General features: G+C 31.9%; 2 protein-coding genes across 2 annotated transcripts in view; one reads left to right on the forward strand and one right to left on the reverse strand.

Moving 5' to 3' along the window:
* The first annotated feature begins 201 nt into the window (after positions 1-201).
* LOC134683920 (uncharacterized) lies at positions 202-3,322 on the forward strand. Its single transcript, XM_063543236.1, has 2 exons — positions 202-329; positions 3,013-3,322. Exons 1-2 carry the CDS (start codon positions 254-256, stop codon positions 3,309-3,311), a joined length of 375 nt encoding a protein of 124 aa, XP_063399306.1. The 5' UTR covers positions 202-253; the 3' UTR covers positions 3,312-3,322.
* A 9,084-nt stretch (positions 3,323-12,406) lies between these two features.
* The window catches only part of LOC134684657 (BLOC-2 complex member HPS5-like), a 35,961-nt gene continuing 21,513 nt past the window's right edge, over positions 12,407-26,854 (reverse strand). The window contains exons 16-27 of the mRNA XM_063543960.1: positions 24,638-26,105; positions 23,998-24,112; positions 23,237-23,392; positions 22,719-22,823; positions 21,258-21,368; positions 20,374-20,486; positions 19,234-19,549; positions 18,067-18,142; positions 17,189-17,260; positions 14,138-14,226; positions 13,795-13,871; positions 12,407-12,490 (exon numbers count right to left, since the gene is read on the reverse strand). Coding sequence (XP_063400030.1) covers positions 12,426-12,490; positions 13,795-13,871; positions 14,138-14,226; positions 17,189-17,260; positions 18,067-18,142; positions 19,234-19,549; positions 20,374-20,486; positions 21,258-21,368; positions 22,719-22,823; positions 23,237-23,392; positions 23,998-24,112; positions 24,638-26,105 — 2,763 coding nt within the window. The 3' untranslated portion in view covers positions 12,407-12,425. The remainder of the gene's footprint in view (positions 12,491-13,794; positions 13,872-14,137; positions 14,227-17,188; positions 17,261-18,066; positions 18,143-19,233; positions 19,550-20,373; positions 20,487-21,257; positions 21,369-22,718; positions 22,824-23,236; positions 23,393-23,997; positions 24,113-24,637; positions 26,106-26,854) is intronic.

A 26,854-nucleotide genomic window follows, 5' to 3' on the forward strand; every position in this document is an offset into this window, starting at 1 on the left:
TTGTATCATTGTTTAATCAGACTAAGTCATTATTTTGTTGATGATTGACTTGATACCCTTATATGATTTAAAATTATGATTATTATATATATGCATGTTGTCCACGATAAACAATATTTTGCAAACTCTTCGTTACAATAACAGGAGGAAAACGGCGTTCCGTAGGTTTGTATATAAATAACAACATGTGAACTGATCGTCATAGATTACTTACTTTACCGTGACTTATTAATGATCATTGATATGCCTTAAAATGCACCAATTAAGTTTCTCTTTCTTTGTGTTTTACTTTCTGGAGTTCAATATCATAAATGCAAACGAAATAAAAAGTAAGTCTTATATTCTTTTCATTAAAAGTGATTTTCTTTTAACATGTTAAATTGCTTTGAATTATCATGATGTCGTTTGAACTCGGCATGAACTCTGAATACAACCCTGTAGCTACGGCAGCTCGTTGGTGTTAATCTACTTCAGTGTTTAAACTTTTTTTTTACATATACCAATTGTTAATGTAATATAAACCATAATTGTACAGATGACGGTCAGTAATTAAGATAAATATCAATGAATGGATTTGTGTATTCTAATTCATAGGCTTCATTTATAGCCTTGGTCTCGTTGGTTCAATATTAAAAACGCCTTTCACTTTTAAACATGTATTAAAATTATGCTAATACTATGTAGCCAAGGAACATTGTTGACAACTTGTAATAAAATAAAATATATAAAAAATGCCTAGTATTGATAACGACATTACCGTTCAAAAAGATACATTTCCCTAGTTTTATAATGGAAAGAGCTAGTCCACAATATTTTCTTACACGTATAAAACAAAAAACAGTATAACTATTTTTGATACTTGTACGTTGCATCACCCGTTAGTATAAAAAGATATTGCCCCTTTAATATGAGACTGATAATTCAAAACTAAGATAGGATACTTTGTCCATGTAACCTCAATCAAAAAGAAAAATTGGGTACCGTGTCGGCTGGTTTTTTAAAATGTTCTTCAACTTTGAACTTAATTGTTTTGCTTTATAACCTTTTGATCGGAGCGTCACTGATGAGTCTTATGTAGACGAAACGCACGATTGGCGTATTACATTTTAATCCTGGTACTTTTGATAACTATTTAGCATCGTGTTATAACATGTATAATAAGATGTGTAAACGAAAAAAATCTGACAATATTACCCACTGTATTTCTATTTGATTAAATGTCTGAATATTATAGTTTCGAAAACAAAATAAGAAAAATGATGAAAAGGTATATATAATACGCACATTTCTTAGATTATCACAAGCTACATCTTCTATTTTTTTATATTGAATCCTCGTAAACGTAAAACCTTTTGTGCTCGTGTCTTCTGACTAAGCGATCAACACACGCTGGTGGTATAGTGACTATAAAAATAAGGAGATGAGATATGATAGCCGTTTAGACAAATATCCATCAATGTTCAACTAGAGTGGATGTAAGTAATTATAATATGCAACCATGAGGCCTTCAATAATGATGCAAAACCTATACCGTATAGTCGGCAATAAAAGGTACCGACATGCAAAATATAAAATAAGTGTATTGAGACTAACAGCCTAAATATAACAAAACAGTATACGAAAAACAATATAAATCTACGACATCCACTGATCTACTGGCTCCTGACTTGGGACAGGCAAATAAAGAATGCGATGGGGTTACACATAATTTGAATGCTAGCCCAAGTGATGACAATCATGTTACAGAACAACATAAGAACAAACTTTAAAAAAAGCTTAAAAGGCTTAATTGATTAAATCTGAAACAAACAAAAACATCAAACAAAAACAGACAGAACGCGGCAAGGTATATATCCATTCTTCATTCATAACAACAAAAAATTACTTAAGTACATATCTTCGAGTACTTGCAGCTACTGACATCTAGTACGAAGCCCAAAAAAAATAAACTAATAAAAAAAACATGTATCTTAGTCTAAAGACTGGTCACTACCAATTCTTAGCTTAATGCCTCTTCTGGGCAGTTGAGGATGTCTTCGATGTCGTTTGTTACATCAACTAGATAAACGGAATCAGTCGTGTGTAGACGAGTGGAACGCGGTTGGATGGTGAAAGAACGAAAAATAAATCTGAAAAACAATACGAATAATCTCAGTTCAAATATCAATTTACCAACATGACCAATCTGTATTCATTAATAGAAATACAAACTTCGACTTCATTTTTGATTTGGCTTTCCCATTTGCTTCCAATTGAGCTCCACTGGAGAGTCTTTAAGGAATATGTACCATTATGTTGATTCAATGCTTAACATATAGAAATTTTATAGAAAATCCACAGCCTTTATCCTTTAACTTTCATATTTGGCATATCAATGACTGATAGATATAGGATTATTGCATTCAGTGCTAGCATCGATTTCCTTAAAACAATTTCATTAATGTAGGTATTGGTTAAAACAAATAAAAATATGGACCAAATTAGGTACACCTTTTAGGGTTCGCTCGACTTTAGTTACTCTGCACGAGGTATTTTGGAATTTACAGGTTGGTTAGAACTTTTTGTAAAAAAAAACACTAGCACATCATAGAAAAGCAAGTAAGTAATCTATGTTTTAAGTTTTATAACAAAAATCTCTGTATTAAAGGCCGTGGGTTTTCTATAAAAATCTTGATTTATTTGCCACAAAGTACTCTTTTTCTATTAAATTCAATGAAACAGTAAATAATAATGCTTTGTATCAAGTTTTCCATTGGTATATGTTAAAAAAAATCGTTATATCTGTAGTTTTGATACAATTGAAGTTTGAAAAGTTCATACAAAAATGGCTACAGAAGGGGTCATAAACCTTAAAGAAAAATTGCGCGTCTGTCGTACTAAACTAATATAACCCTGGTAACTCTAATGAGTTTCAACAACTACACAACGTTTATGTTAACAAAAGGATTCTTATAACAGTTATTTATGTAGGTTTGAACTTTTTTGCATATATACTTATTTTAATAATTGCAGTAACCCTACCGCCTATCACATGTTACACTAATGGATTGGAGAACATCAAGGTTAATCCAGAACATAGTTATAAAATCGTCTACAATGGTGGAAAAATTGCTAAGTCCTGTGCTTTAGTGGGGTTTTTCGGATTTGCTGATGACAAGGACTTCAGGGATTATACATATCAACAATGTGTCAGTATGGAAGTATTTGACATCGACTGTGGGTCTACTGACGTCAGCTTACAGTACAGAATAAGAACAGGACAATCTGTAGTTAGGCACTTGAAATTAAGTGCATGCAGACATTTAGAGTAGATTATGTGAATTCTAAAAACTCTGGTATCTATGATGAGTTTATTTTTAAATGAGACAACTCTCCGCAGACTAAATGACACAGAAATAAACAACTATAGGTCACCGTACGGTCTTCATCAAATAGCAAAGCCCATTCCGCCTTGTATGCTTTAAAAGGGTCCGAAAGAAAAAAACAATTTAACGACAAAAAAGTAATTAATATATATATCATAAATAATGTCCATAAAGATGCAAAGGGCTATGCAAAGTTAAACGTGTAGTACCAAAGGACAGGATAAAAAATAAAATAACATGTCATAGATTGCAAGCACCTTTCTTGATTTTCACCTCATTAGACACGCTCAAAGACAAATATTTATTTAATATGCGGTTTTTCCCGATTTTTACCCTTCGTGGCTGTTCAAAATTAAAACTTCAAAGCTGAAAATAACAAACATCGAACATCATTTGTTCCAAAATATTCCACAACCAGGTGCTCCGCAGGGCGCAGCTTTATACGACCGCAGAAGTCGAACCCTGAACAGTTGGGGGCAAGCATGGACTCAACATTCAAGCTTGATACAGCTCTGAATTTAGATTGCGATCAATTTTGAATTTTAGTTTGAAGACAAAACATGGAAAACAACTACCACCTTCCTTTTTTTTTAAAATTAGTCCAGAACCTGACATTTCTTTATGCATATTTTACAAGTACTGTAAGGGAGGTAAATCCGAACATACCCAACATTGTATGTTAAATGTTTTAGGATTACCTCCCTTATACTGCTTTTAAATTGTCTTAATTGCCCTTTGACCAGAAATTCCGAGTTTTCCTTCTCTTTTATCATAATTCCGAAGCATTTTGAGCCATAACACACCCCCCCCCTCAAGACAATACTAACCAGCCCTTCCTGGTATGGAAACTTGTGGTTTAATTTCAGAGAGATTCATACACTTAAACATAAGTTATTGTTTGAAAACTACAAAAATGATTATTTGGCCCGCCTTTCTGGCCCTTAATTCCTAAACTATTGGAACCATAACCCCCAAAATCATTCCCAATCTTCCTGTACTGGTATTGAACCTTCTTGTAAAAATTTATGGTATCCCATACACTTATACACAAGTTAGTGTCTGTAAACTAGAAAAATGTCTTTTTGGTCATTTTATGAGGCCCTTATTTCCTACATATTCTGGAAATTAACTTCAAACTGGATCCTAACCTTCCCTGTGTTATATGGAAACTTGTGTTACAATGCCAGAGAGATCCATACAGTTACACACAAGTTATCGTCTTGAAACTATAAAATGCTTGTTTTTGGCACATTTTTGGTCCTTAATTCCTAGAATGTTTGCCCAATAACCCCTTAAAATACTCCAAACCTTGTGATTATGGTATACAATATTGTTGTACAATTTCAAAACAATTGAAATACAAATACACAACTTTTTGTCCTGAAACTAGATAAATGCTGTTTTTGGCCACTTATGGGCCCTAATTCCAAAAGATTTGGTACCATAACCCCAAAAATCAATCACAAGATTCTTTCTGTGGTTATAAACATTGTTTTACAATTTTATTAATTTGTTTTTACTAATTCAAACATTATTATCTAGAAACAATCCGTCTTCGGACGACGCTGACGACGATAACAACGACTACGACACCGACGGCGTGATACCAATATACGACCATTTTTTTTTATTAATTTTAACGGTCATAAAAAAACGCACACTCGCCAAGCTATAGGCCAGGAATGATGGTATACGCCTGTAATGAAAGTCCACATACAATGCAAAGTTTTCACACTTTAATACAGTTATTTTATCCGCAGGATACACGTCTAAAATATACGTATTCATGCAATGACCGAGTATGGAGCATCCCGGAATTTTGTACCACTAATTCTAACGACAAAGAAAGTGTGTACGTTAATATAGTTGCAGACGGGTACAGTCCATCACGAATCGTCTTGAATGTCAGAAGTGGAGACAAATATAAGTTAGAGAGTAAGAATACATTTGTTGGTAAGTACAATGATAAGTACTACAATGGCGAGGTACACTGTACTATAAATCTTTCTTGAGGATATTGCTGTGACTTGATTTTTCTTTCTTTCTTGAAACAGATGGACAACTGTTAATTTTAGTTGTTATGTTTTTATCATCGAGATAATTAGACAATTTTATGATAAGTGTGTTATTATGTTACATCTATAGCTCTCAAGATTGAACAACATTACAAAACTTGAGACAAGATTTAGAAGATGAGACGTGCTAAATGCATGTATTAAAATTATTAGTCTTCTGAAAAAAGACAATATTTAAGAATAAGGACACAAACATGACAAATGACATGAAATTCTTATTATTCTTTGTTTAAATATTTTTCATCATATTTTGATTGCACGCTTGCTGCTTGTTTTATATTCAGTGTGATCTTCAGTTATATAAGTATGTGAATAAAAAAGAAGATGTGGTATGGTAGCTAATGAAACTAATCTCTTCTCATACACCTACATAGAAGTTAACAAATATAGGTCACCGTACGGTTTTCAACAAATAAGCTGAATTCAATGCCGCTTAGTCAGCTATGAAAGGCCCCGAAATGACAAATGTAAAACAATTCAATTGAGAAAAAGAACGACCAGATTTACATACAAAACAATTATAAAAAAACAAATGTGAAATATAGCAACAAATTACAACCTTGATGAAACGATACGATAGATACACCGTCTTAGCTATAATTGTTCTACCTTATTCAAACTAAACATTAAGTACTATGACATTGGCATGTTAACACAAAAATGATGACTGTTGTGTTGGTGTTACCGTCTCGGGGACGAATTATACAATACAGTCGAATCGAATTAGTCGTAACAAGTCTCAAATATACAAGGCTAATGATTTACTCAACCACGACGCACGTGTTTTAACACTATATAAGGGGCAGATAATGTAAGGGAGCTGTATAATGATACTTTATGAACTTGATGTGATATAAATACAAAAAACAAGTCGGTCAGTAGTGGTCACAAATATAACTCGTTGAACCCATCAAAATCATTACATATGAGGTCGATTTCGATAATATCAAGGAAATTGGTGCGGTTCTTTACAACTTCACAAACTAAGAGTGTTCGTGAACTAAAACATGTCATTTGTGTCTACGGTTCCCGTTTTTGTAGAAACAGCTTTAAATACTATTTCTCCGATCATTATTATAATTTAATGCTGCCGTTAAATACATGTGAAATAAACTTGTATCAGTGTATTCCTCATTCTTTCAGACACCTCAGAAGATAAGGGGGAAAATCCATGTCACTGATGGTAAGCTATAATATATCATATTTGATAAATGTTTACAAAATGTTTTCAATTATTGTTTAATGCTAAGCTCAATTGTTTGATGTTAAGCAAAACTGTTTAATGCTAAACATAATTCTTTGATGCGTTAAATATACATTTCGAGCAGAAATGTCAGATATCTTTTTCCAGCACAATATACGCAGAAGGTAGCGTTTCTAAAAGAGTTTTTTTTCACAAATTGTCGTCATTTCTATAAAATTGAGAAAGGAAATGGGGAATGTGTTATAGCGACAACAACCCGACCATAGAGCAGACCACAGCCGAAGTGATGCACATATACTTGATTTCATTCTCTTAATATAAAAACAAATTATACATTTGCAGCGCTAGAACATGGACGTGCCCTACTTCTGGCAGCCATCTTTGGTACTCTCTTTATTGTTGCTATCGTCGCAACTATAGCACTTTGTCGACGTTATAAGCGCAGAAAGGCAAGACAAGATAGAATACGAAATGTAGAAAGAGAAGTGTACGGCATTTAATATATGTAGGTGAATGTCTGTAACTGTCTTCATACATCGTCCGCCACTCATGCAGAAAACTTTGAATGAGTTAGTAACTCATACAATGACACTGTATTCACAGCTAATTGAACAAAACTAAAACAAAGTGAACTTGGAGAAATGAACCCAAATGATCATGAAACTATATGTATACATCATTATTATTATACCTTTGAAGAAGATGTATGTCTTGGGAAATAATTCCACAAAGCAGCCAATATCATAATTCGTGATCAAGTTTTAGCATAAATGTCAATAGAATGACTTCCGAGAAGATACAAAGATTTAACATTACAAACGATATAGAAGAATGCATTTGCAGGTTTTTTTTTCTGAAATGCATAAATCAGAAAGGGAAGTTTAGAAACTGAATCCGAGTGCTGAAGCTGTCGTTTATTTAGAGCTATAAAATATTGCAAGTCGTTCTCTGTAATAAGTAGTGTTGTTGTTCAATAGAGACTTTTATATGTACATGGGCATCAGAATTATACGGAACTTTACTTCAGTGTGAGTACATTATATTGATTTTATATGATAACATGTGATTCTTCGTGTTTGGGAGGCCAGTGCCTGAGGTAATAATGGCAACAGTAGTATAACGCTGTTCATAAGTCATAAATCGATTGACAGAAAAAAAATCTGGGTTACAAACTAAAACCAAAGGAAACACATCAACTATATGACAAAAGCAATGAAACAAAACAAACACTGAAGTGCAACAACAAGTGGGAGTGTGTCAAAGAGACAACAACCTGGTTATAGTACAGACAACAGCATGACTGAAGGTACATGGCTGAACATGGAAATGAGAATGGTCAATGCTAATACAACTGCATACCAAACACCATCATAAGTTGTTCCCTTTAAACAAACAATAACACAAGATATAACACAAATTATAACTTGTAAACTAGGTAAAAGTTTCAAAGTCAATTAACCATGATGAGGGGTTGCGGCTTTATAATTTCAATGGAAATAAGACTTGCAGGTGCCAAAAAATTTGTATACTAAATATCATTGACTTAACATTAACAGTTCATCTTAAACTGATCTAATCACAAACTAATACATATAAATTAAGCAAATGTTTCAAAGTTTATAGACCATGACTGAGGAGGCAGGTCAAATTGTGTCCATGGAAATGAGATGTGAGTAATGAATGGCTTACATAGTTATAAGACTTCAATGATAAGATGTGTCATGGTTTCCCAAATTTTATAATCAGAGAATGTTTCATTGGCTTTTAATCGCTAGTTTTTCAAGACTTTGAACCATGGTTAACTACTGGCACCTTTTTATTCATAGTCTTTTTAAAGTCCTTAAACAAAGTAAATCAATATCTAACTTGAATAGTTTTATTTCAAATCCCTTTCAATGATAAAGTCGTTAACAATTTTTACATATAAATTTTAACTCATAAACACAACTTGCAATAACTAACAAGTAAAATTAACAATCATTGCATATACCATTAACAAATTGCACTTTTAAAGCCCTCAGTAATCTTTACATAACAAGCTATTTTAACATAAGTTTAAGGCCGTAGTTGTATAAAAATAACATAGTTCTAAAGACATACAAATGAAAAATTTTACTTTTGCAAGCAAACCAGGAATGAAATCACAAATATATTTAAAAAAATATTTAATCAGAAAAAATAATAATTTATTATAACTGATTTGTACTTTGGCTGACTTGAAATAAATGTCTATTGAAATGTCACATCAAACATCAACTATAAAGTTGACAGAACCTGTGCTGAACAAGTATACTTCTCCAAACAGAACCTGTGCTGAACAAGCATACTTCTCCTGACAGAACCTGTGCTGAACAAGCATACTTCTCCTGACAGAACCTGTGCTGAACAAGCTTACTTGACCAGACAGAACCTGTGCTGAACAAGCATACTTCACCAGACAGAACCTGTACTGAACAAGTATACTTCTCCAAACAGGACCTGTGCTGAACAAGCATACTTCTCCTGACAGAACCTGTGCTGAACAAGCTTACTTGACCAGACAGAACCTGTGCTGAACAAGCATACTTCACCAGACAGAACCTGTACTGAACAAGCATACTTCACAAGACAGAACCTGTGCTGAACAAGCATACTTCTCCAGACGGAACATGTGCTGAACAAGCATACTTCACCAGCCAGAACCTGTGCTGAACAAGCATACTTCACCAGACAGAACCTGTGCTGAACAAGCATACTTCTCCAGACAGAACATGTGCTGAACAAGCATACTTCACCAGACAGAACATGTGCTGAACAAGCATACTTCACCAGACAGAACCTGTGCTGAACAAGCATACTTCACCAGACAGAACCTGTGCTGAACAAGTATACTTTACCAGACAGAACATGTGCTGAACAAGCATACTTCACCAGCCAGAACCTGTGCTGAACAAGCATACTTCACCAGACAGAACCTGAGCTGAACAAGCATACTTCACCAGACAGAACCTGTGCTGAACAAGCATACTTCACAAGACAGAACCTGTGCTGAACAAGCATACTTCACCAGACAGAACCTGTGCTGAACAAGCATACTTCACCAGACAGAACCTGTGCTGAACAAGCATACTTCACCAGACAGAACCTGTGCTGAACAAGCATACTTCACCAGACAGAACCTGTGCTGAACTAGCATACTTCACCAGACAGAACCTGTGCTGAACAAGCATACGTTACCAGACAGAACCAATTCATATAGTAATTAAAATTGAAAAAAAATCAATTGGTTGGGTATTTTTTGTGCTTCAGTATCTAATAGACAGATAAATTCAGAGAATTTAAAACACATTTACTCTTCATCAATCGTTTTGATGAACCCCACGAATGAATAGCCTTAGCTATAATTGACAAACACTTTTGGAATGTTTGTTTCTCAATAAACTACAACTTCATACTTTATCCGGACTTTTAACATTTTTGTTTCAAGAGTCAGTGATCAATCGTTTGTAGACCAAACTACATCTTAAAATACACAATTATAAGCCTAGAATCTTTCATAGTAGTTTAATTCTGTAAACAGATTATTTCATATGTAATTATTTTCATGCAGTATACTGCAGTTTAAGGTTTTCAAATTTTCAATATCTAATTGGTTTATCAGACTTAAGACATAAATATCATGCATGAACAAAATATATCACCCTGTTATTTTGTGAACACAAAAAAAAATGCATTACAAATACTGGAATATACAAATAAATCAATAAAAATACTTAAATGTAATAGAAACAGACATTAATTACAAACCAGTGCCATGATCTAATAAAAAAAATAAAAAAATATGTAATAAGTGAAGAAACAAAATCTATTTACACACCTAGTAAAAGTGTTAAATAACTAAAGTAGGCACTTAAATGATATTGACAATAATAATATAAACAATTCACAATTGATTTTTTTTTGTAAGAAATTATTTCCTATCTACCAGACACACATTTCTTAACTGATGATTCATGTATCCTTTGTCCCCTACTTATTTAAACAAACCAAAATTTATTCTTGAGACTTTTAAAACATTATTTATATCCTATTTTTGTTTTAACATTAGGCTGTCCTATTTCTTAGAACTACATGTATATGGCACAAAATGAAACACAACCTTTCTAGAAACACCCTTCTGACTAACAAATTGTATTTGCTAGACAAATATGATTAAAAATTTAAATCTATTTTTTGTATTTGATGTATAACTCACAGGTTTTTTTTCTCACCGAAATTCAATTTTATCTGAAGCTTTCACCTAATAACTTTTCAAAAAATAAAAATTTGTCAATTCTATTATTTTCAAAAGATAAAACATGTATTTACATTTATAATTGAATTATAATTGTATATTGCAATAAAATACAATACAATCACAATAAAAATTAGTGTAGTAGATGTGGCATGACTGACAATGAGACAACTGTCCATAATGGCCAAAGACAAATCTGTAAATAATCACAGATCGTCATATGACCTTCAACAATGAGCAAAACCCATACTGTACATGATCAATACAGTGAACAAAACCTGAGCACCATTATAAATTAAGCACCTTATCTGTGTCTATCAATTATAACATGTCCTAGCAATATATTAATTCTGTTATGATATATACAAAGCTTTAGGGACAAAATCAAAAGATCGATGAAGGATAAAAAAACTAAAATCAAATAGTTTGGGGGTGGGGGGTTAACATTGTTGCAAGTTTTGTTAATTTAAAATCGATTTTACATATATCCATATAGGTAAATCAATTTTTCCCAAATTAGTTAGGAAGGGGTAGGTGGGTCACTGAAAAAAATATTTGAATTAAGTCTTTTATCCTACATTGAACTTTTTATGTCGTCCCTTATACATAATAAAAAAAATAAAAAATATGTCCATTGGACACTGATGTAACTGCATGTAAATATAAGGCAAAATCAGCAATTGTTCTATTTGTAAAGAGATGTGACTTGAGAACCGTGGGAGTGACCATACCCAAATATGAACTTGATCTGTGTTTGGTGGTAAGAAGCATTGTGTTCAATTTTCATAATATTTGGTTGAGGGACTTGAGGCAAACTACCGAGAATCAAAACCAATATTAGGACTTTTAGACGGTCAAGGGTAAAACGTTATACCCATTGCTTAGCAGCAAAGCTTAACAAAATACAGACTTAGTATTTACAAATCTAGAATAACAAACCTATGTTAGAAAATTTCATGCACAAATTTCATTTTCAAGACCCTGTTCCTATCGAAGTTAACAGCTTAAACAACATTAATGCCAAAATGAATTGAAACTGCCATTTATATAATTAAGTCATAACTTTATTGATAATGTCCATATTGGTCAGACAGTTTGTATATCTATAAAGGTTTTAATTGAATATCTTTAAAGCTTAATAGCCTACATAATCAAGGATGCCATGATAAGGGTTTTACTTCCAATCTTTTATCATTATAAGGATTCCACATGATTAGCAATATCAGATACTGTGGATTCATTATATTTCGTTGAATACCAATTTTCGTGGACTTCGTGTGTACAGGGAAACCACAAATTTTCAACGAATTGCAAATTTTCTGTATGATTAAATGCAGACTTTAGGAAAACCATGAAATCAAATATTCACGAAAATGCAAGTTTTCCTCAATCAATGAAAATTGGTACGCACGAAAATAAATAAATCCACAGTAGACCTATAAGGTAGGCATGATACCACCAAATTTCTTTCCAATAATAGTTTTAGAGACATGGACTATCTTGTTCTGTTATTCAAATTCCAGACAAATGATACACTCTCTTAGAGGACAGCAAAACTTGTGAAATCCATGCCCTGAAAAAAGTTACACTGAACTTATAATAATGAAGAAAAAATTTGATACATTTATTTACTTTTTTTAAATGATATTGATAACAAACTATCATAACTATAACATCACTTTTTTCCCAAAGTTTTTCTTTATTAGAAGACAATGAGCAATCTGATTCAACATTACATAGTGATGCTGCTATACTTTCTTACTAACTCAATCTTATAGACTGATACATTTCAGGTTAATCTATCTTTTTACCTGCATTTACCTACCAATAGCCATTCAAAGCAGAAATAAAGTCTATTTGCATAGTTTTGAATAATGGAACAGTGTATTTTTCTTGACTTTGCTTTACAGATAATTCAGAATTTATTGTGTGTATTTATTATTGCTATTTTACCATTCTAGACCAAAATGCAATTACTATTTTTGAGATACAGGGGATAATTCAATTTCATTTTAATATAAACAAACTTGTATTTTTGTCCATCTGATGAGTTTAGCTTTTTTCAACTGATTTTTATAGTTCGTTCTTATGTTTTACTGTTATACCACTGTCCCAGGTTAGTGGGAGGGTTGGGATCTCGCTAACATGTTTTACCTTGCCACATTATTTAAGTATGTGCCTGTCCCAAGTCAGGAGCCTGTAATTCAGTGGTTATCGTTTGTTTATGTGTTACATATATGTTTTTCGTTCATATTTTTACATAAATAAGGCCATTTTTTTTCTCGTTTAAATTGTTTTACATTGTCTTATCATGGCCTTTTATTGCTTACTATGTGGTATGGGCTTTGTTCATTGTTGAAGGTCTTACGGTGACCTATAGTTGTTGATGTCTGTGTCATTTTGGGCTTTTTGTGGATTGTTGTCTCATTGGAAATCATACCACATCTTCTTTTTTATAAAATCCAAAATGTGAGTTTAAATTATTACGATCACAACCCTGTCTTAGTTTTTTCAAAAATAAAAACATCACAATAGCTTCTGCTTTCAAGGAGGTCTTATAGGTCTGCTTCCAAAGTAATTCTGAGTTTTCCTATATGACTGTATCATAAAATATTGTAAGACAACGAATGTCACTTTCTAAAATTTCATTAAATATCATATTGCAGAAAACAAGGGTGGTGTTGACCTAGCTGAAAGTTGTGTTCCTGTCAGACATTAGCTGACCAAATGAAAATCAAATTTGATTGATTCATACATCCTGTTCCAAGTCATATTATTTCTAATCACCCTTATAAAATACACATGGAACTAATTGGATTAAATTTATAGACAATGACTTATTATATTAAAGGAATTTAGTTCACAGTGACATCTTACCACAGGGAAATATGAGTACTCCAGGTTCCACATGAGATACTGTCTCTGTTAATTGAATATTACAGTTTCTGCAACTCCTGCAAATAAATATTCAAATTCAAAGGTGACAAGACTAATATCTTAAAATTGGCATATATTTAATGAAATATTCATTTTTTAATGTTTATGCATTTGTTGATGTTTGCTTTTTTTCTTTCAAAATTTAGATTATGGCACTTCTAATTCTATTAATATTGAAACACACTGGATTTTCTAAGTAACTATTAATTGAAATGATATATCTTAAGTTCATTACTCAATCTCTCTAAATATATAAAATTATCGATTAAAAGAATTGGTTTACCTATTAATTTTGGTACTTGTACCCCAATGACTCTCCATATCCTCTCTGTAACGTCTGCTAGTCAAACTATGATCTGTGGTCATATAGAGCTGTGGAAGAGAGTTGAATATTTAACAAGCACCTTATATATATATTAATCATTAGCACTGGAAATCTGTAAGAAATTATGACTAGTTGATGTGCAAGTAGTTACTACAATTTTTTTTTTTTTTAATATTTTATCATCTCAACTTATGGTACTACCCCTGCGAGATGAAATTCATGAACTGATGAACCACCATGAACTGTTCATGAATGTTCATGAACAATGCATGACTGTTCATAATGAGTTCATTAAGTTTCGTTCATGAATTTAGTTCATGAATAGTTCATAAAATACAGTTCATGAATATTTTCTGAACTTTAATGAACTGTAAGTCAGTTCATAATGTTCATAAATTGTTCATAACACATGTTCATGAACATTTTATGAACTTTTAATGAATAAATGAATACATAAAGTTTATAAAAAAATTCATAAATTTGACTGTCATACGTTCTCATAAAATTTGACATCCATTACATTGTATCATGACATCACAATTAAAGTGCTTTTAGCATGACCTCCAGTTTATTCATTTACAGATCTTGAGATCATTTTGAGACAAAATTCAGTTGAATAGCAAAAGTGTAAATACATGTATGAGGGGGAGGACAGGGGTAAGGGAGACAGGGAGGAAGGGTGTAGGAGAAAGGAGAAAGGGGGTAGGAGAAAGGAGAGGAAGGCTGGGAGAAAGAGAAAAAGTTGGAGAAAAAAATAAAATATGAAAAAATAAAATATCTCTCTTTTTTGTGGTAAATTAAAGAAAATAAAATAATCATTAAAAAAAAATCATTTAACAACAGAAATTAGCTCAGCACCCTTTTCTTTTTTTCATACTACGCCAGAAGAGTGTTACATTTTTAGAGTCATACAAAATTTGGGACTAACTTTGAAGTTTTGTAACTTACTTTGAGCTGGAGATGTTTCTCATGTTTCGTTTTTACAATCATGACAAATTTGGTAAACTTAATTTCTTTCTTCTAAAGATGTAATTTCTGATTGTCTCTCAAAGTTCAAACATGTGCCTTTCTTAACCATCATACAGCACATAGAGGAACTTGGAAAAAAGCACAGATTAATGACAATTCATTCTTTCCCAAACATTGCAGACTGGTGTCAATAATTATCATTATTAATGAATTACGTTTACCTATTGTAAAACGCTTCAATGACTTTGACAAAAGATTACAATGTAGACAAATGATTACAAGTGACTGGGAATAGAAAAACGTCATAATGACGTCAGCAAAATGATGTTTTTGACGCTTACAATACAAATGAAGATGTTTGATGAGGAGTGAAGTAATAAAGCTGTCAAAACAAAACAGATTTGTTATCAGATAAGTAAATTATATATATTTTGATTATATTTTTTTGCTGAATAACTATTTGTTGAAGCATTTTATAATAATTATTGATTAATTAAAATAAATATAAAACACCAGAAAGTAGCCTTTCACAGTGTTAGTTTAATGATTTCCATTCAGGAATAACTGATAGATTTGTACAATATATTGTATTTCAAGGTAAAAATAATTCATGCTTCAGCCACTCTTATGATTGTGTGTGGGTAAATTAAAAGGGGAAAAAGGGGGGTAGGTACATTATTTGAAATGTCATGAAAAGGCTGAAGTGATATTCATGTTATTAATCTTACTCTATTGATATTTTAATAAAAACAACATTTATTAAATTAAATTATTACATTGTATTATACCTGTTAGAAACTGTTTAATCTTGAGTGTTTATTTATAAAAACAAATATCAAGGACTTTTGATTCTTTGTGAAGTGATTTTTGATTTTGCAGGGGGAAACTCAGATGCATTTATTGATTAAAAGATCTGTTCAACTGTGAAGAATTTCAAGCAGAACAACTGCACCAAGATGTTATTTAGCATTTCTAGTTGGAAGTCCTGATACAGCAATTTTAATTACAGACAGGAAGAGATTAGTTTACTTATGATAATAACACAAAAAATGAAAATTCAAAAAAATCCTTTTAAATTATTTCATGAACTTTAGATGAACAGTTCATGAACTACAAGTGGACAAACAATGTTCATGAATAAAATTACTAATGAACAGTTCATAAACACAGTAGTTCATGTGTTCATGAATGATTCATGGACTGGTATGGTTCATGAACAAATTCATGAATCATTCATAAAAAATTCATGAACTATACATGAACAGGACATGAACTACAAATGGACAAGCCTGTTCATGAACTATAAAATCATGAACAATTCATGAATAATAAAAGTTCAAGAACTATTTTTGTTCATGAACTTTAATGAACCAAAGAGTTCATGAACACTTTCTGTTCATGAATAGTTCATTATTCACTGGTTCATGAACGTGCTTGTCCATTTGTAGTTCATGTCTAGTTCATTAACTGTTCATGAATCTTTTATGAACAATTCATGAATTATGTTCATGAATCATTCATGAATCATCCATGAACATTCATGAACTATTCATAATCATTTCGCAGGGGTATTGACCTTTATAAAATACCATGTCATTGATTCCCCATATTGAATTTACTGTTACTGTGGATCAATTTATTTTCATGGGTACCAACTTTCATGGATATTTGAAATGAGTATTTTCTTAAACATTTGCATTTGTTGTTCACCTCATTGGCGGATCCAGGGGAGGTTCTGGGGTTGCAACCCCCTTTTTTTTGGCTGGTCAATGCATTTGAATGGGGACATATAGTTGGAACCCCCCCCCCCCCCCCCTTTTGTCCTGGGTTGAGACCCCCCTTTTAAAATGGCTGGATCCGCCACTGCACCCTTACCTGCAAAATCAACAAAAATTGGTATCTAATGAATAACAATGTAATAATCAAGTTTTCTTATCAATGTTATTTATGTTTTTTTTTTGTATGAGACGGTAGCTATTTTTTAGTTCTAGCAAATTCATATTTTCATTTAATCATAAAGAGTACTAAAAATGATATTACCATGCTGTCCTGCTCTTCTATTCTTACATCCTCTGTAATCCCTTCTTTCTGACTGTTCACTAAGAACTGTAACTATAAAATAAATAATAAGATGAAAACAATTCTAAAACAGGGTTTTTCTTTAGCGTTTATTTTAATTAAGACTCAATATAAAAATTAATAACTTACTGAAATATAATATTAATCATCACCAAGACATGCACAGTGAAAGCACAAGCAAAATATGAGTAAATTTTACTGAAATATATAGCAAACCAGGTGCTCTGCAGGGCACAGCTTTATAGGACCGCAGAGGTCGAACCCTGAACAGTTGGGGCAAGTATGGACACAACATTTAAGCTTGATACAGCTTTTGTTGCCCCTAATTGCTCAATGATTTGATCCATAACCCCCTGTAACCATCCCTTTGTAGTATCTAAACTGGTTATATACATTGCATTAAAATTTTTACATTCTATTTACCTATACTAAAAGTATTATCCAGAAACCATCCGTCTTCGGACGACACAGACAACAATGTGATACATGCACCTATTTACGACCGCTTTTTGTGGTTGTATAAAAAATCAATGTGTATATATTCTGTAAACTTAGAAATGATTGCAATGTTGTATCATTGGGAAAAATTGGCTACAGGGCTTAAATTGCAAGAGTTAACTCATTTGGATTTTTTTTATTATAAGAATTAAGCAGGATGTCAAAAATGAAAATCAGATTTTAGTCTTTTAGACAAAATTGCAATATTAAATGATGCGCAATAATTTCTGAATTAACAGTTAAACTTTATTTAAACTCCTATGCTACTTATTAAAGTTACTTTCATGTTTTAAATTTTAAACAAGTTTCGCTAAAAATAAAGGAAGTAACCGGTATTTTACCTCAGGCATAAGTGTATTTGGTTTCTTTGTCCATAGGTAAGAATCTAACTTTTCCAGTAAACTGTGTGTAACATTTCTGGAAATATATACATAGTTTTAGATGAGAAAAACAATAAAAATCATTTCATATGATGACTTTTATGTATCTACATTTATCTATTCAAATGATATTCGTTTACAGTTTTGAAGTCAGATAATAAAAATATTCTAAGACAAATATCGTATGTGTCAAAAATGAAAAGTTCAAAATAGGCAGTATTCGATTTTTTTTTTTAATATATTTGCCATGTAGTATAAAATTTGACCAACTTTCTCACAATTGAAGGGGTAAGAACCCCTAATGTAGGGCAACCTTTAACCTTCACAAACCATGCATAATTAGAATATATTGGAATGACAACATTAAAGGAGTAAGTCAGGTAAGGACCGATTTTGGCCTCAAATTTCAGGTTCATCTGATGAAAGATTCCGACAACTTTTCATAACACTTAAGTGTCTAATTTATTTGATTCTATTAGTTTATGTTCAAGATTTTAACTGATTTTGTCATTAAAAAACGATCCGATTCAAGCTCAAATATGAAAAATCTACAAAATATGCTGAAAAATGTCACTTTTCAGATGGTTTTTGTCAAAAATGAAAGTGGCTGCATCTGTGTTCATCCTCAACCTTTATATATGTTATGTATTATTATCAAATACAACTTACATTTTAATATCAAGGATGAACACAAATGCGGCCACTTTCGTTTTACACGAAAACCGTCTTAAATTTACCTAAAATGCTAGAATTGTGTATATTTCAGTGATTTAGCATGACTTAATGGTGCTAGTACACGATATATGTGCACTGTATTGTCAAAAACAGCCCATATTTATGTAGCAGAAGCATTCTACTGTCCAATAAATAACTAAAAGTTTACTGTTTAACATTTTTGTAAAACTGCTATATTTTGGGGCCAAAAAGTGGTCTTACCGGACCTACTCCTTTCTAAATGCCATGAACACAAAGAGAGTATAACACATATTATGCAAACGTCATTTCAAGTTTGTATAAAAATTCTTGTTTTTTTTCATGTATTAACATCCTTGTCATTTAAACAATCACAGGATTTCAAATTGTACTGATTACTTTACATTTTAATTTTCCTTTTATCTATTAACGTACCTTTGTTGTCTATGGATGAATGAACTGAGAACACATGATTGGAAGAATGGGAGTAAAAACATCTCATCTGTCAAGTTACAGTCTCTTATAACCTGGACTGTAGTAACTGGTCCCAAGTTCTGTAACATAAACTGTCCTATAGCATTCCAGGTGATTGGTGTGCACTGAGGCGTGATATGGTCATCTGCCCCTTCTGACCATGACACTAACTGCTCATTTGATTGATCAGTGTCAGTGGCTGTAGTATTTTGGCAATTTAATGAGGAATACTGATCCAGAAACCATTTCCAATCTTCCACTGAACTTGGAAGTATTCCTGCAAAACAGATATGACATGAAAGCATGTTAAAGATGTTTTTTGGATGTATTTAGCAAAGTCTTCCTAATTCAAAAAAAATAGTTCTCTCTTGTATGGTCTTAAACTCTTTTAAGATGTGAAGTGTGAAATCCAGACTATTGCAAGCATGATTTCAATCTTCCCAAAATATTCTTTTTTTATTAAATAATTATCATACCCATAATCTACTATGGATTCATTATAATACAGGGGATACCAATTTATTTATTTTTTATTTCGTTGGTAGAGCAAACTTTTAAGTTTTTAAGTTTCATATTTATATAGGCTGGTTGCTGACTTTCAAAACCATAAAGTCAAATATCAACAACAAGAATGTGTTCTCAGTACACGGATGCCCCATCCACACTATCATTTTCTATGTTTAATGACTGTGAAAATGGGGGAAAATCTCTAATGAGGCATTAAAATTAGAAAGATCATATCATAGGGAACATGGGTATTAAGTTTCAAATTGATAGGACTTCAACTTCATCAAAAACTACCTCGACCAAAAACTTTAACCTGAAGCAGGACGAACGGAAAAGCTGACCAACGAATGCACATACCAGAAAACATAATGCCTATAAATTGGGCATAAAAATAGTTTTTCCTCAATACATGAAAATTGGTTTCCATAGAAATAAATGAATTCACAATACAAAGTTCCCTATGGAAATTATGTTATAATATTAAAATATATATATATCAAAAAATAAATTCTTGAACATATAACATCTTCATTCTGAATGTACATAAGTTTGGACATCTTTTACAAAGATAAATATGTATACAATTTTACAAACCATTAGGTTGATTATTATCCAGGAGTTTGACATCATTAATGTACAGTATAAGCATCAGCATCTCTTCCAATCTTTCATTTTGTTTCAACAAAACTAGCAAACCATTCCAATATCTACAAGTGAAAAATATGAACTGACAAATGGTAACAAATTATGTCATTTTACCAGAAAAGAGTGATGATAAATTTAAGCTTTGATATGAAATTGGTAAAAACTGGAGAATGTGTTCATTGTACATGGATGCCCCATCTGCACTATATTTTCTATGTTTAGTGGACTGTGAATTTGGAGTAAAAACTCTAATTTGGCATTAAAATAAGAAAGATCATATCATAGGGAACATGTGTAAGTTTCAAGTTAATTGTACTTCAACTTCATCAAAAACTATCTTTACCAAAAACATTTACCTGAAGCTGGACAGACAAACGGACAAACGAAAGAACAAACAGATGAAAAAAATGGACACACAGACCAGAAAACATAATGCCCATAAATGGGGCATAAAAAATGAGGCATTAAAATAATTTTGCAGATTTATCCTTACATTCATCCATTTTTAGGAGCCTATTATAAATTCAAATGTAACCTAAATGTAAATCAGTTTATCATAAACATGATAAATGGTAGATAGCAAATTTATTCTTTAGACACATGATTTTTCACAGATTTTGCAAGAGAATACATTGAGAATCTAAACAATTTTATTAGCATAAATAACAAACATAATGATCAATCCCTACTTTAATTTGAAATGGGGATTTTCCACCATGAAAAATATAAATCTTCATGGTAGAACTTAGATCGTACCTGATAATATTTTACATCACATCAATAAAATTCCTGTTCTGTTATACAAAAAAAACATTTTTAAACTGCTCTCTTACCCCTCTTTCTTGCATAGATTCAAATGATGCTGTATTACATTTTCATTGGTTACTGATATCACATGATCAATTATGTCTTGGTCATTCCATTTCAAACAGTGGCTCCATGGTCTGTCAAAATGAAGAGATAAAGTTTAAATTAATAAAAATAAAATCATAAGGGGCACTGACTGCCGAAGAATGGGCATGCTACATTCAAGCTTCAGTGATTCCCTAAATAATAAAAAAAATTCTCACAAAAAAGGAGGCCTGGGCCCTTTGCCCCTCCCCCAAAACAAATCTGCCTCTTTTAGATTATAAAAATTTCAATCCATAACCATTGTCAGTGTTAAAAGTGTACCCATCTATGACACAAAATTAGTACATGGCAAAATGCACAGCAAAAAAACATAAAACAAAACAAAGCATCTCATACATTATCTTGTAAAATTGAGAATGGAAATGGGGAATGTGTCAAAGAGACAACAACCCGACCAAATAAAAAACAACAGCAGAAGGTCACCAACAGGTCTTCAATGTAGCGAGAAATTCCCGCACCTGGAGGCGTCCTTCAGCTGGCCCCTAAACAAATATATATTAGTTCAGTGATAATGAACGCCATACTAATTTCCAAATTGTACACAAGAAACTAAAATTAAAATAATACAAGACTAACAAAGGCCAGAGGCTCCTGACTTGGGACAGGCGCAAAAATGCGGCGGGGTTAAACATGTTTGTGAGATCTCAACCCTCCCCCTATACCTCTAACCAATGTAGAAAAGTAAACGCATAACAATACGCACATTTAAATTCAGTTCAAGAGAAGTTCTAGTCTGATGTCAGAAGAGGTAACCAAAGAAAATAAACAAAATGACAATAATACATAAATAACAACAGACTACTAGCAGTTAACTGACATGCCAGCTCCAGACTTCAATTAAACTGACTGAAAGATTATGATTTCATCATATGAACATCAGGCACAATCCTTCCCGTTAGGGGTTTAGTATCATACCATCATAACATATATGAGAAGAACATAACCCGTGTCATGCCAACAACTGATTTTAGAATAAATGTGTTTAATTCCGACGCAAAGACCTTATCACTGACTCAATATTAATGCCAAAATATGCAATCTTTAATGACTTGACAACAGTATCGTAATTATATCCCTTCTTAATAAGTTTCTGAGGTGAATACTGACACCTTTGTGCTTTATAAAGAATATTTCCATAAAAAATTGGATGTGAAATACCTGAACATATAAGAAGTCTGCATGTTGAGCTATATTTACGAATGATGTCTTTATACCGATGATAAAATTTAGTAAATGTTTTGACTAGTTTGTGATATCAAAAACCCTGGTGTAATAATTTTTCAGTAATACATAAATTTCTCTTGTACATGTATTATATGCATAAAACAAATTACAATTATCATTGTTGAAATAGCTTGGAATAGAATTGTATGAATAATTACCTTGGAATACAGCTCTCATCCATAACTTTCTCTTTATGGTTTTCAGTCTGGAGTAATATTTCTAGCCATTTCTTAACAATCATTTCATTTTCATAAAAACTGTGCCTGTTCAAGCAATAAAATGTAAAACATTAATAATCTGTACACTTTCATATAGCTTTCATTTTATATCTTCAATAAAAAAAATACTCAAATAAACGAACCTCCAGTATTTCTATGTCCCCCAGATGGTTCTGGGGACAACACAATGTTATAACATAAATATATGCCATCTGTTAACCAGCTTATATGATTGATTGCATAACATATGTTAGGTGAAGAAACCAAAGGAACATTCAAACAAAAAAGACCTGTCAATGCTAAACATGATGTTAAACAAAAGATATAAACTAGTCATTATAAGAAATATATTCATTTAATGGTATAAGAAGAAATATATCTTGCATTATAAATAACTGCTTCATTAAATGCAGTTCTTAATTGAGAAAATCTGAAAATTTAAAAATATAATAACTTACCCAGGACTGTCTGTAACCCTTGCTTTCATGAATTTATAGAAGTAGGTCTCCACTGGCAGCAAATAAAGGTCACAGAAGAATAAAATGTCCTGAGGACAAACTGTTGCAACATCTACACACAGGTCTATAGCTTTTGTTGGCTTGAGCTCAAATAACCTGGGGAAAAAAAACAATATCAATAGAATATTGGCCTACTTTATCAGCAAGATTATCAAGTTTGAGTATTATATAAAGCTTGCATTCAAGTTTATTAAGTCAGAACTATCATAAAGTATTTATTTAAACTGCTTCTACAAGAATGACATGTCGCAATGGTTGTTTCAGCTGTATCAATGAAATCACATGCATGTCATTGATAATTGATGTGGATAGACATGAAGGCTTGACATTGCAGCAGTGTAACGTGACGTCATTCCCTTATATTTTCAAGATCTCCCTCTTCATAACACCACTTTGTACAGTCTCTTAGGGTGGTACCCAACACTTCTCTCAAATTAATTTGGCTCGTTTAATTTTCATAAAATGATGACAAAATATTTACTTTGACTCTTTGACAAAAATATAAAATTCTAAAAAATTTGAACCAACCATTCTATCAGAAAAATTACACTGGTTATATAGCAGTTTGACAAACACTAATTTTGATCATTGAGAAGCTTAATATATCCTTAACAAAACAGCGTAATTAAAACATTTAGGCGATTTTACAGAGTTATCTCCCTGTAGTGTTAGGTACCACCTTAATTTAAAATTATCCATACCTAGATATATATCCTAATGTTTTACTTTGTTGAAATTCTCCCAACCTCAATAAATCAGTCATTGTAGACAACTCTTGTTCCATTCTATTATATGGTACATCTTCTTTGCAGCACTCTATTAAACAGACAAAAATGTATATATCATTTTACCATTGCATTTAAAACATTTGTTATAATTAACAACCTCAACATAATGATAATGTTGTTAACCTAATGCATATCAAATATAATTATTTTTTTCCTTTCTGAAACTTTCAATCCTTCTGTAAATGATAAAGCCAGAAGATATTTTCCCTTTTTCCTTATCAATGCATTAGCTATAGGTGTGAGTTGTCCTAAAACCCCAGTTTTTCTACTCATTCTTTAACAAATGCATCTTAAATACATCACATACATATTAAGGATGTGTTTTAAACATTCTTTTTATTTTCTTCTAACCTCTTACACACTTCTACATAAAACTTGTTTTAATAATTTTTATAGAAAAATGCAAAGGAATGATTTTCTCACCATTATTTGTTCTGTTCAAAAGATTAATGTGTAAGAAATAAGGACAAACATTATTTTTTCCCCCAATTTCAATTTATAAAATACACATAATTTTAGACAACTAATTAAAATATGTGCTATATTTACCTACCTCTTAAAGCATTGACCAGTCCACACCAAATTTGGTATGACTGTTCATCACAGCAGTAAGCTTTGTTCTTTAAATTATCAATATCCAATAAAAAGAAGTAACTTTGAACAAATGTCTGAAAATCTAAACATTCTTTCTTTGAATGTTTACCATGGAAACAAATTGTGTGACACTGATGACAATAATAACATGGATGACGTTTAATGTCTTTGCACGGTTCACTGCTCAGGTTGCCATTGACTACAGCTTCATTTATTGACAAAGTCTTACTATGGTGACATTTGTCTGTCCCATTTTCATTGACTAAAGATGTTTCCTGGTTTTTATCAGATTCCAAAGAATGAGTATCTGGAATACTGTCAGATAGGCTTAAGATACTTTTGTCAGAGCTATTTGATACTGGACCAGAGAGACTATCTAAGTCTTCAGAGCAATCCTCCTCTTTTAATACTACTTCTAACTTTTCATGAGTATCTACAGCATCTGTAGAACTACTACATTCTAGTACACTTTGACCAGTCAAGTTGGTGTTAGTTTTTTCATTGGTCGTGTCAGGACATATTTGCCCTAAAAAAGAGTCATCTAATTTTTTGGAGCTCTCAATTTCAACAATATCTCTAAGTGGTTCATTATTGATCAATTCTATAGGACTGGTTTCTTCCTGTTCAAGATAACCAAAACCTGGCGCTGTTTCAGTTTTAGAGGTTTTGGAATCTTGCTTCATTTCACCACTGTCACTAAAACCAGAATCTCTCTGGTGGAGAATATAAATGCTAGATTTTTCTACATTGAGTATTTCATTGCACTTATCACATATTTCAATATCATGCAAATCTTTGAAATTAGGGATGGTGAAATTTGAAACATCACCATGGCAACCACAACCAAAACACATTTCCGTTAACTCTGCCACGTTCTGTTGAAAATCACTTTCCATTAGAAATGGGTCATTGACAAAACAGATTTGACCAAAGTCTAAATTCTCTTCCTCAATCAAATGGTCTAAATGATGAAAAGTTTTACTTTTGATTGATTGGCTTGATCCTGTAGAAATTGCATCAGCACTTTTAATCTTCAAATGACCTTCATTTAATTTAGAATTACCAATTCCAGAATTAATGACATTTTCTTCTCCACTTTGCTCTAAACTATGTGGTTGGTCAGCTGTTTGACTACTTTCATGTTTTACTTTGGAACATGTGTGAAATTTTCTCATTCTTTCAACATAAAGGAATGTATGTAACTGATAAAGTGATTGGTTGAGGTGTTTTATCCAATCAGACAGAGTCTTTTGTAACTCTACAGGATTAAGTAAAATGTTGACATCTTGCAACAGTTTTCTGGTCTCCTCTGTACTTTTCTGTAAATTAGAGAGATCTATAGGACCTTTGACAACTGGTGCTAACTCCACCAAATCTTTCTGTACTTTGTCGGCTGAGATTATGATTCCATCCATACTATCTAAAGACTATAAAAACAGCAAATGATTTTATAAATATTAAAAAAAATGTTTTCTTTAACTAATTCAAATCTATACTTTTAAAATTTACACTTAAGATTTATGAATGATAAAAAAAACACTAAACACATCTCAAGGTTATTTTCTATAGTGTTTAGTTTTTTCTTGATCACAAATATTTAATTCTAAATTCAATATAACGACGATATACAGAACACCTGAAATCAACCTTTGGTTTTGAAAAGGTTCATGTTGCTCAGTCTTTTGGTTTTTTTTGGTTTTGTAAACTGTTGTTTGTCTACCGATAGTTTTTCAGTTTTTCAATGGTATTTTTTTTTTTTACTAATGAGTTTGAACGTACCTCTGGTATCTTTTTGGCTTCTCTTTAACATAACTTTATATAGATATTATAATAAAAGCAACACAAATAACAAAGGAATGAAAAATCAATTTGTCTAAAAATGGTCATACTTTCACACAGAAGATAACATACTAAAGTTTCACACAGCAGATAACAAAAGAAACTCTCACACACAAAAGATAACATAAGAAACATTCACACAGAAGATAACATGAGAGGCTTTCACACACAGAAGATATCATAAGATACTTTCACACAATAGATAACATAAGAAACTCTCACACAGAAGATAACATAAGAAACTCTCACACATAAGATAATTAAAACTCTCACATGTAAAAGAAAACATAAGATACTTTCACACAGAAGATAACATAAGATACTCAAACACACAGAA

Source organism: Mytilus trossulus, chromosome 9 (assembly GCF_036588685.1).
Source record: "Mytilus trossulus isolate FHL-02 chromosome 9, PNRI_Mtr1.1.1.hap1, whole genome shotgun sequence".
NCBI classification, from domain to species: domain Eukaryota; kingdom Metazoa; phylum Mollusca; class Bivalvia; order Mytilida; family Mytilidae; genus Mytilus; species Mytilus trossulus.

Bases quoted from the DNA above. Each gene is read 5' to 3' on its own strand.
- LOC134683920 (XM_063543236.1), top strand. From the start codon at position 254: ATGCACCAATTAAGTTTCTCTTTCTTTGTGTTTTACTTTCTGGAGTTC. The intron at 330-3,012 runs GTAAGTCTTATA...TAATAATTGCAG, and splicing joins AAATGCAAACGAAATAAAAA to TAACCCTACCGCCTATCACA.